This window comes from Abramis brama (genome assembly GCF_963993115.1).
Source record: "Abramis brama genome assembly, chromosome: 8".
NCBI lineage: Eukaryota > Metazoa > Chordata > Actinopteri > Cypriniformes > Leuciscidae > Abramis > Abramis brama.
The window spans coordinates 38,042,630-38,054,891 of NC_139970.1; the positions used below are offsets into that span (position 1 = coordinate 38,042,630).

Below are 12,262 nucleotides of genomic sequence, written 5' to 3' on the forward strand. Positions count from 1 at the left end.
AATAATATATGTACACTACTTTTATATGTTAATGCTTTTTTAAAATAGGTCTCTTATGCTCCTCAGTGCTGCATTTATTTGATCAAACAACAGTAATATTGTGAAATATTATTACAATTTAAAATGACAATTTATCAAATGTAATTTATTCCAGTGATGTGTTCAGCTTCAATACTGCAGTCTTCAGTGTCACATGATCCTTCAGAAATCACTCTAGCATTTAAAACATTATATTATTATTATCAATGTTGAAAAGAGTTGAGCTGCTTAATATTTTTGGGGAAACCATGATAATTGTTTTTTCAGGATTTTTTTTTAAGAATAGAAAGTTCAAAAGAACAGCATTTAATGAATTAACATCATATAATACATAAAACAAACTTTTGTTAGGTGTGATTATTAATCGATTTGACGGCAACCTGCTAACATTAAAATCCAATTGAAATCAATCGTGAGCCGAGTCTCAGCTATGGCTGGTCGTCTGTAATTTATGAGGTTCTAATTGAGTTTTGGTGCCGTCTTAAAAAACAGCTGCCTATGTAGGCTGCATGGACGGCAAGGCAGCTCGCTAGGTTTTGGAACAGAGCCTAATTGTTTCATCACAGGTTTGCCTACGATCACTGAACATATTGGCTATTGGCCTGCTGTAAAGGAGAAATTGCACTGCTGTAGCTTTTCTTGCTAAGGTTATGCTTGTGTATCTCCGAAGAGAGACTCGCTATTTTACACCCGCATGTTGGTACAGCCTTCACAGAGGTGACACAGGATCTTTCCATCGCCCCTGCCGAAACAGAATATTGCTACGATAGGGGTGTTCACACCTATGCATCACTGCGGTATCGGTTCTCCTTGCAAAAAAAGGAGGAAATGACACGCATTCTCTCTCCTCCCAAACTCTCGCTGCGGAGTTCAATAGTTAGAAGTTTGAACGGAGACGCCAGATGGAAGGAGCGAGTGTTTTCCGCGCGCTCTGGCTGGGTGCCATGGAAACGGAGCAAAGGAGGCTGCTGTTGTGTGTCTGTACCGCGCTACAGAAGAGTGACGAGATTGGCATGTGTCTGGCTTCCAGCCATTGCTTAAGAGTGTGTGTATTCGTTTTATATGGCGCAAATACACACGGCACCATCACCTCTCACGTGCCCGTCATTCAAAGATCCACTCATCTCCTGCCCCTTTTGTCTGTTCAATTAGGAAATATTTTAGCTAAGGGTGCTAATGAAAATGTTTACAAAAATTAATTCAATAATTAGGTAAACAATGGGAGTTTGCAGAACAGCGAAAACTAAGCTGAAGCTATAAATGTGCACTGAAATATAAACAAAAATTCTATGAAATTACAAAGAAAATTAGTTTTTGTATTTTCAATCAAAGTTGGATGGTCTGATTTAATTTATTTACAAATCCTGATTATCATGCCAAATATGTCATCATATGCTGAATGATTTTTGGTGCTGTGTTATAAGAAACAAAGATGATGTTGATTAATTGTATGAATAAAAAAGTTTTTTAAAGATGTATATATATATATATATATAAAAAAAACTGAATTTAATAAAAATAGTGACATTTTCAAATCCATTTCCCCCAAAAATACATGCATAAAATGTGGGAACGTCAGCTGATTTTGTTGGTGCCTGCCCGTAAGTGTGTGTTCGTGACGGTGTATGAACGAGACCTGAAAGGATAGTAAGACCAAACAGTCCTGTCAGAAATGTGGGACATAATCTTTAGATTTGGGAAACCATAAGATGGGTTGCTTGTCAGTGTTTTTTATGACATAAAAAATACAAGTAAAAAAATAAAAATAAAAAAACCCCGCTACTGTTCAGGGACTAGCACATTGCTTCTATTTTTTTATCAGTATTTTTAATAGGTTAATGTTTTTATTTGTTTTTCTTAAAAAAATGTTGAAAAATTTACTTTGCTTTAATTTAAATTCTTATGCACTGGAATGTACTGTGTGTCATTTTGTTTTTGCTCTGACATAAAATGTTCTATACATGTTTTGCTTTGCTTTGTGCAATTTGTTCGTTCAGTTTCTCTTAGCGCTTCCATCAAGCACAATCTCTCTTTTTTTGTGTGTGGTTGTGTGTTCAGATACAGCTGCATTTAACTGGCGACTCCTCCGCCGCCTCCACGTCGGCTCCAAAGAGTGTGAGGAGCTGCGGGTGAACCCTGGAAAATAAACAGGGCTGTCACTACATTTAAACATTACAAGGATTTATCTGAAATATGCACACATCCCTCCCTTTTTCTTAGAACCTCGCACTGTTCTGTTTATTCTTCTGACACTCTTTCTGCAGCTTTAAGAAGATGAATTAGGAATTTTCTTATCAAGTGCTGCTTATATAATGTTTGTAGTGCCTTAAAACAACACAGCCTGCGCTTACACAGGTCATGTGAAGTTCAACCTGGGAAAGTATACAGTGGCTATCACGACTACTGTTTTGCAAATAAATAGGGATTTGACTTGTTCACTTATAAAATGGAAAGTTCTGACTTTTATGTTCGTTTTATGGTGCTTTTGCCCATAAAATCTGCATATCTGTGCATTCGTAGGTTTTTGAATATGATATTATAATATGTGCAACCTAAAAAACAATGACACCACCTCTAATAATGGAGTTCTGCTGTAAATTTGTCTCGATGACTGACTTGAGTGTCTCACCTGATCAGGAGTTCAGATGTGACCTCTAAGAGATCTCCGTCAATGTTCCAGGGGTATGTTCCTTCAGAGGAGATGATAGGCATTGTTTTTGAATCGCTCTCCTCGTTCTCCTCCAAGACGTCTTCAGCCCAGCTTCCCTGAGAGCGTGGCCGCAGTCTCACAGCATTTACAGTGTGTGTCTCGATAAAAGAGAAACCAAACTGCAGAAGGATACAGAAGTATTATAGAAGTCGTCGATATATCAGAACTCTTCTGTCTGAGCTTTCATTATGTGTTTTGTAATGTGCAGCTGTTTGCACTGTTTATTTGAATCTGACTTATTTGAGGCTGTAGTTTAATGTAGTTCCACAAGGAGGCAGTGATGAACAACTGATCCTCATCAGCCCGCTTCAGTCGTGTGTGTGCGCGCGTGTGTGTGTGTGTGTGTGTGTGTGAACTGGAGTGAACTTGGATACAAAACCAGGCCAGGACTGGGCTTTCAACGCATCATATTGTATATCCTTTTATTAAGATAACTGGGTATGTCTGTCAAATTCTTGATTAGAAGTCATTATAATACCTCACTGCAGAGATCTTATGTAAGTACCATTTACTGTTTTTTCTAAACTATGTACATTAGTATTCTGTTGGAGTAATAATGGTTCTGACCCAGCAGTCACTGGTCATCAATTGCATGATTTATTTGATTTATTTCTGTTCTGTGTCTTTGTGATGAGTTCACACAAATTGATTTGACAGTAAATGTCACAAAAACATGACCAGGTCACTTTCACCCGTTTAAAATAAGGAAATTAAATTCTGTATAAAAGTTGAGCCTGTACTTAGAACCAGTGTTTATTTATTTAAATGACATTTAAACAAAATCTCCCCTAAATTCTGATTATTGTAATGCATAAAGATGTTTTACATTGCAGTAATTTTTTAAAATCCCATTATGATCAACGAGTTTCATCAGATTCTCATTACTGTCCTACAGTACTTTGTACTGCATTCCATTTTTTTATTTAAATCAGCATAAATCATAAATTAAAAGCCAGCACTACCATAATGTAATACAAGTACCAAACACTAAAAAATGTCTATTTGCCATATGTTATATGAGATTTTTCTTATGTTTTTTGCACATAATTAAGCACATTTTCTCGACATTTCCCAAATTTTCAACACTGTAATGTATCTTAAAGCAAGTTTTTTCCTTTTTTGAGATTAATTCCAATTATACACAACTCATGTTCTCATGTAATATATTTGCATTTTATTTCAGTGTAACTCAATGTAAAAAGATGAACGAGCACGATGATATATACGTACTTTACCTTTAAAATAATACTATACTGTATATATATATATATATTTCACTTTACAGTAATGTTTTTTTTTTTTAGACTTAATGGGTTAGAAATAGCACATTTTCTTGTAGTTTCGTGTAATTTCTTACATCTTTCTTTGATGTTAAGGCCAAATATGACCCAGACCTTTTTTTTCTTTGTGAGATTCAACCACTGTTAAAATGCACTTGACTTTCTACATTGCTTTCCTCATGTAAATGAAGTGAACACACACAAGCTCGTTTAAAATGGACAATAAAGGCCTAATAGTACAGCAGAGACCCTGAAATTGACACAGCTTTGCACAATGACAGGAGAGTGAAGTAGCAGTAGGTCGACGCCGCAACATGCACAGATTATTTATAGAATGTGGGTTAACAAACATCTCTAGATTGGATTGCTTAAGAAAAAAGAAGAGACAGGCTCTGAAATGGGCTAATCTGTATTAGCCTGAAAAGTGTTTTGTGGGAAGCTGACAATCAGCGACTAATTTGACTTGACAGTATGCTAATTCTGCTTAAGCTGTGCAGGTTGTTAACTCTATTTGCGTGGGCTGGATTTCCTGTGTATCAGGCTGATGTGAGTTAAGAAAGTTCTCTGGCTTCGCACAGGTGACCTCACCTGGTTGTTTGTGCTGCCGTATCTCTTCAAGTGCTTGATGAATTCTGACCTGGATGTGTTGTCAACAACGATCAGCGCCATACTGCCATTGTTCAGCCTGCGGTAGACAGAAAATGTTCACATTTATTGTGCTTAGGTGTAACATTTGTTAATGCAAACTATTACTTATGTGCCTGTCGTGTATGGAGATAACACTGAGTCCGTGGCAATGCACATCATGATGAGAAAGCCAATTCAGCATTATAATAAGCCCATACACTTTTCATATGGTTAAGAGGTAATGAGAATTGTATAAACCAGTTTCTATTTTGTTCAACCAAAGGTCTATAAATATATGTGGAGCACACTTTGACTGTCCCATATCTACACATCAGTGGACAATGTAAATGGGAGCTTCAAAGTAGAAATAAGTCCAGACAGAATTAGATTTCCACTAAATTCAAACCTCTGTAATTATGTGCATAAAAATGAGAAAACTGCCATCCTCGATATATAACAACTGAGGGTGAGTAAATGATGACAGAATTCTCAGTTTTGGATGAACTATCCCTTTAATTCAAAATATATTCTCAGAAAGAAAATCTGTAGTCTGAAAGTATTTTATGAGCTATGCAATGCAACCAAACTAAATCGGTCCCACCATGTTCAATCAAATTGTCTAGATTGCAAGCACCTGAAAGCTTTGTTAATGTTAAAGGGATAGTTCACCCAAAAACGTTCTGTCATTAATTACTTCTAGTGAATGCATCGTGTTTAAAGGACCTTTAGATATTTTTAGAGCAGAAACAAACAAATGATTTCTTCAATGAGAACCCCGTGACCCCCACTAAAGATGGTGCTTACGAGAAGCTGAGCTTAACTTGTGTCGCTCTCTAAATACAGGAAGGAGAGGGGGTTGTTGCGGCCCGTGGACAGATGCTCAGTCCTTAAGTCTAACCAGCCACTCCCTTTAATCAGAGTAATTATGTGCTGATTAGTCCAGTTAGGTGGCTTTGACCTTAGGAGTCTGATCCAACCACTGATTCCAATCTTCAGGATTATGTTGGCCTAGTCTACCCGGCTTCACACACGAAACGCCCACGGCATGGGCCAGAAAACAAGTCTGAAGACTCAGTTAGCCTTGCATGTTGCTGACACACTGACCTGGTCTCAAGGTTTTACAGTCCGCACAGACATCAGCTACTGAGCCCATCTTACTTGCTTTTTTTTGGGCACATAGTCTGAAGGATTGAGGGCAGTGCTTAGTTTGTACATTATGAGGTCTCAGAACAAGATTTGGTGACAGATTTGGGTGATGTGTTTAACAGAATCGCCACTGCGAGCGTCATAACAAGAACTAACATCACTCCTACTGTATTAATGAAATAGTTCACCCAAAAGTGAAAATTCTGTCATTAATTACTCACCCTCACGTCGTTCCAAACCCGTAAGACTTTTGTTCATCTTCGGAACACAAATGAAGATTTTTTTGATGAAATCTGAGAGCTTTCTGTCCCTCCATTGACAGTCTACTCAACTACCACTTTGATGCTTCAAAAAGTTCATAAAGAGACCGTAAAACGAATCCATATGAATAGAGCGGTTTAGTCCACATTTTCTGAAGAGACTTGATCGCTTTATATGATGAACACATTGAATTTATGCTTTTATTCAACATTGATCAGCGAACATAAACAGAAGCTCAACTGAACAAACCTCATTGGTTCTTACAGAAGCTCAAACGTGCTGCGTAACACGAGAATGAACCTCATTGGTTCTTACAGAAGCTCAAACGTGCTGCGTAACACGAGAATGAACCTCATTGGTTCTTACAGAAGCTCAAACGTGCTGCGTAACACGAGAATGAACCTCATTGGTTCTTACAGAAGCTCAAACGTGCTGCGTAACACAAGAATGAACCTCATTGGTTCTTACAGAAGCTCAAACGTGCTGCGTAACACGAGAATTAACCTCATTGGTTCTTTCAGAAGCTCAAACGTGCTGCGTAACACGAGAATGAACCTCATTGGTTCTTACAGAAGCTCAAACGTGCTGCGTAACACGAGAATGAATCTCATTGGTTCTCGCACGTCAAGCGCACATGCTTGAGCTTCCGTTTACCACAACTGATGTGTGTGTTGATGAATGTTTATATGTAATAAAAGCCTAAATTCAATCTGTTCATCATATAAAGCGATCGAGTCTTTTCAGAAAACTTGGATAAACCGGTAATTCATATGGATTAGTTTCATGGTCTCTTTATGAACTTTTTGAAGCGTCAAAGTGGTAGTTGAGTAGACTGTCAATGGAGGGACAGAAAGCTCTTAGATTTCATTAAAAAGATTTTAATTTGTGTTCTGAAGATGAACTAAAGTCATACGGGTTTGGAACGACATCAGGGTGAGTTATACATTTTGGGTGAACTATCCCTTTAACATTAATAAAGCTTTCAGGTGCTTACAATGTAGACAATTTGATTGAACATGGTGGGACCGATTTAGTTTGGTTGCATTGCGATGGTCGTTTATAGTTTAGATTGAGTAGAACAGGTGCGTTGATAAAGCACCACGAGTGCTGGTCAGTTTCCTAATGACGTTTATTATGGCAAATGAAAATCAGATCCTTTTGTTAACAAGGAAGATTTTAAAAACACAGGTGAGACGGATTATTTACAGCTTGTGTTCGTGCATGCAAATGTGCCATAATAAGACTGGTGACTGCATCATGACTTATTGTTTTCCTTTTTTAAGAGATATTGCAAGTTATTGATGAAACATAATTGCAGGTTAAAACATTTCTTTCAGAGGTGTACAGTAGAAGAAGATGTAGATGGATCTAATTGTGTTGGCATCAGATTTAGCTTGTTCTAGTCAACACAAAATGAAAGTTGATGCTATTTACTATCATAATGCACATTGCTGATCTTATTGTGCATGTTCGTTCTATGTTATTAAAAAAAAGGTCTGTCTTTAATTCTTCATAAAAAAGAATGATTCATGATTTCATTTTTTAAATCAGATCAATTTACACAGTACACTGCCATTCAAAAGGTTAAGGTCAGTAAGCAGTCACTCCTACTAGCCACCTTGGTGGGTTGAAATCTATATATAATATATACATTTTTTTCAAAGGTGTTGTCAAAAATATTGATTTTTCAATACATCCAGAAGGATGTTGTCAGTTTGCTAATGAGCGGATTGAGGTAGTGTGGAAGAGGTTCTGACCTGGTGTTAGGAGCCAGGCCCCCGGGGGCCATTGAACACAGGCAGGGAATAGCCATGATGCTGATATTCAGGTACAGGCCGTGTCTGGTCTGCCAGGAGTCACCCTCACCTATTAAAACAGAGAGAGTGTTTCCATGTGCAGATAGTACTCACACTGTTGGTGCACTTGAATTTTTTTAATGTGAAAGCAGATCATAGAATAGCAGTGTGCATGGAAGAGCTGGTCCTTGAGCAGTGGCCTGGATGATTTTTCTAAATGGTCAGGTATGATGGCGTTTTATCTGTTTATATTATGTAATGGAACTAAGCTTTAAACAATATACACTAGTAAATAATATTAACAAAGAAGTATAAATACTGTAGCAAATGTATTGTTCATTGTTAGGTTATTTTAGAAATTATTGTAAAGTGTTACCATAATATATTATATTATATGTCTCTTTTTTTTCCAGTGAACTGCATTGTCATCCAGACCGCTGCTGAACTGATATGTATGAGTATTGAAACATGTAACTTTTCTCAGCGCTGATGGAGATGGACCATATGAACCAATCAAAGTCATTTGTGATACCAGGAATTAAAAAAATAATAATAATCTTTTTCAGATTTGTAGTGTATAGATGCTTGTTTTCGCCATGGAATAAAACAATTTAAAAGATAATTGCGACTTTTTTTTTCTCCCAATTGTGAATTTACATCTCGCAATTCTGACTTTTAGAATTATGAGATATAAACTTGCAATTGCGAGAAATAAAGTCAGAATTGCGAGTTTATATCTTGCAATTCTGACTTTATTTCTCGCTAATTGCGTTATAAAGTCATAATTGCAAGATATAAACTCGCAATTCAATCATAAAATCAGAATTGCAAGATGTAAACTCGCAATTGTGAGATAAGTCGCAATTACCATTTTTATTTTTTTATTTAGTGGCGGAAACAAGCTTCCATAGTATTGTGTTTGAATGTCCAGTCTCCAATAAAGCAAAAAAAAAGAAAGAAAGAAAACTAGGCCTATTTGAATGCAGCCCAATGGAGAACTCAGCTTTTAATTCGGCCGGTAAACACCCCCTTGAGGAACTACCCCTTTGTTTCTCATAGGAAACACTTATTAGCCGAGAGCTGATTTGCTGCCCAATAAAGCAGATATATGCAGGCTATAGCGGTGCAATATCTTCAAAAATGTCTCCTAATTTAGCTGTACTCACAAATGGCTTCTCCATCTCTGTTTCGCTCAGCTCTGTATAAAAGAAAGAGATGTTTTTTTTAGTGCACAACCATCAACAGCATTTGAGTAATAATGGAGTTGTATGGACTCCTCCCAGTGTGGGGCAGCCTGCCTTATTAGCATTAGCTGGGTGACCTTCAGCATTTCCAGCATTTTGATTTCCTTCCAATGGCCAATTAAGCAGGGGGTGGTTTATTTAAAATAACATTCAAATAATTACGCTGAAATTTGGATGGGGATGAGGGTCGAGAAAACCTTAAAAATGTGCTTTAACACACTTTGTCTGATCCTCGGCTCCTCTGCTGGTTATAAAGGACAGTTCGCAGTCTTCAGGTCTTCACAGGCACCATCGGTCAGTTGGGGAGGGACACGAGGAAAGAGAACAAACACGTTAGATGGAGTGTTATGATAAGGATTTCTAAAAGACAGTGCCCATGTGTGCTGTGCCAGGCTGGTCTGACACTAATCCCAGATTTGATAGAGCACCAGCCAGTTCCTTGGAGCCCACCAGATGAGAGACAGCTACAGCTGACAACTCAACTGAGAAAGAGAGACTGCTTACTTGAGGTTTGCCAGTGTTTTAATGAGAGCGAACTCGCGACGCTGGCTGGGTGGCATCCAGCGGTGTCTCTCTGCCAGTGCGAGCGTCCGCCCGCCGAAACCAAACATGGCAGAGAAACCGAACCTCACCAGACGACCCATACAGCTAAAGCTGCACACGTCCACAGGCTGATGATGACCTAGAACAGCAACGTAACAATGTCAGTATGTAGAGGAACTAGGTACACCAGAGAAAGAGTTCAAAACCACTAGGAACAGAAGACACTACAGCCACTCAAGGGGTGGTAAGACCCATTACAAATGTAGATTAGAGCTCTGTTAAAAAGACCAAACTCAAAAGCAGTATGGCATGCATCCTTCATTAAGAAAGTGATCCCAAAAAGCACTGCGACAAGGGCTGCGTCCGAAAGCTTAGGCAGTTGACTTGATGACTTTGCGGACTTTGGCAGCATAACAATACAACAAAATAGAGAGAGCTTTGGTGAAAAATAAGTGAATATTTAATAGTAATTTCTCACTAGAAAGAAATAAAAAGTGGTAAACGTACATTTAGGCCCAAACTGACCACCAACAGCATCTTTCAGACACCATCTTTATTTTTTAGCTCAACTGTCACGGATTGAACGCACATGATTGTGGGATATCAAAGACAGCGAAAATCGATCAGATGAAGGGATCTTAGGAGACAGGATGTGAAGATAACTATTGGATTTTGAAGTGCCTTCCTACCTTGGAATGCGTCCTCCGACACAAACAAAATTGAGGAAAAAAAGATGATGGTTGAAAAGAAAGAGCCGGTTTTAATTATAAATATATTGTATTCGGTACCAAAAATTGTGGGGGAAAAAATAGTTCAATCTAATTTAAAATGGTTGATTTTATCCAATGTTTGACTATTTTACCCCAATATATGCTCTATTGAAATTGTCAGTCGAATGCCCCGTCCAGTTCATGTTAGGAGCGCTAAATTGAAGTTGCTTATAAATGAAATGGGTCTGTCTTAGAAGGCAGCTGCCTAAGTAGATAGTGTTTATTTTGTAACAGAGCTATTGAGAGCATGATAATAACAGATGCAAACAGTTATGTAGCCTAACTATGTTTATTATATGTTTATATATATATAATTATTATTATATAATATATACAGATTTCTTTTTAACAACACACTTTTATTAATTGAATCTGTCTTTGCTGAATAAAAGAATAAATTTCTTTCAAAAAATAAATTGTACTGACCAAACTTTTGAACGGCAGTATATAATCAGTATGTATTTGCATATATGTGCATGCATATAATCACCAAATGTAATTCTAGTCCATTAGAAACAATAGAGTCATCTATCAAGTGTCATTGTGACATCTCATGAGTTAATTCATTGCATATGTCGGAGTGAGCAGGAATGACTGGATCTGGTGGCCCATTGGTTGAGTCCAGTCCCTGTAGCCCGGCACATTCCTGACCTCCTTCTGTCTCCCCATGCATACACTCTCCCTGCTCATGAATTATTCATTGGATCCTTCCAAATCCCGCCAGTTGGCCTTATTCACATGCGTAAATATTGCTTAATTAGAAATGAACAAGCCCTTATATTGGCCTTCCTAAATAGGCATTACGCTCTCATTCGTGTCAGGTGTCTTATGTGCCGTTGATGTTTCTCTTTTGCCTTGCAGCAACAAAAGCCAGACACTTTGTGGAGTAAAGAAAGAAAACGTGTTGTTTTAAATTCAGTTCGCTTAACAGGAATGTCTTCTAAGGAAAAGCTGTCTTTTGCTGAGCGAGTGCCTACACTTAGCTCAGCGGTTCGTACAGAGAGCCACAATGTTTTGATGGAGCAATTAATCACAACGGTACGAGGATGTTTCTCAACGTTCCTGCTGAGATAGCGAGTGTACCGCGGTGCACAGAAAAGGTGCCAATCTCAGCGAACAAAAGAAATTCAACACTCGTTCTTAAAACTCACACCTCCCTTTAGTCAAAAGCTATGAGTTACACCGCCATATGGCTCAATTCTGAGGACTTAACGATGAGACGCATTCTCTCACACGTGGAGGTCAGATCGGGTTAATCATCCGAGTCTGCAGCCAAGCGAGAAAAGAACTGGGCCGGAGAGTTTTAGGCACTCACCAGTTCTGAGGGTTTGTCATCCGATATTGTCACACAATCCAGATTTGTTATTTTAAAGGGATAGTTCACCCCAAAATTTTGATTCTGTCGTCACTCATGTTGTTCTAAACCTGTATGACTAACTTTCTTCGGTGAAACACAAAAGAGGAAACTTTTAAGAATGTTTAAACTGTTTTTTGTCCGTACAATGAAAGTCAATGGGGACCAAACAACATTGGACTCCATTAACTCATTTTGATTGCATGGAAAAAAAACACTGAGCCATTCTTCAATATATTTGAGTTCCACAGAAGAAATAGTCAAATATAGCTTTGAAATTTCAGCATTTTCTTCAGACAGAGCTATCATAAGACTTAAGAATATGATGCATGAGTCATATGGATGAATTTTATGGTGCTTTTTGTGCTGTTTGTGTACATTTTGAAGCCTGATTGTCAATGTATGGAAAATAACTATGAGAAAATTCACACAAAAAAATCTCTTTTTGTCTTCTACATAAGTAAATAACACAGTATAGCATTCTGGAATGAC

The 12,262-nt window shown here is 37.8% G+C and overlaps 1 protein-coding gene across 1 annotated transcript in view; it reads right to left on the reverse strand.

Moving 5' to 3' along the window:
* Window positions 1-1,844: 1,844 nt before the first annotated feature.
* The window catches only part of cerkl (CERK like autophagy regulator), a 55,896-nt gene continuing 45,478 nt past the window's right edge, over window positions 1,845-12,262 (reverse strand). Inside the window, exons 7-13 of the mRNA XM_084123421.1 lie at window positions 9,608-9,785; window positions 9,324-9,380; window positions 9,026-9,057; window positions 7,821-7,929; window positions 4,618-4,714; window positions 2,669-2,868; window positions 1,845-2,175 (exon numbers count right to left, since the gene is read on the reverse strand). Coding sequence (XP_083979547.1) covers window positions 2,094-2,175; window positions 2,669-2,868; window positions 4,618-4,714; window positions 7,821-7,929; window positions 9,026-9,057; window positions 9,324-9,380; window positions 9,608-9,785 — 755 coding nt within the window. The 3' untranslated portion in view covers window positions 1,845-2,093. The remainder of the gene's footprint in view (window positions 2,176-2,668; window positions 2,869-4,617; window positions 4,715-7,820; window positions 7,930-9,025; window positions 9,058-9,323; window positions 9,381-9,607; window positions 9,786-12,262) is intronic.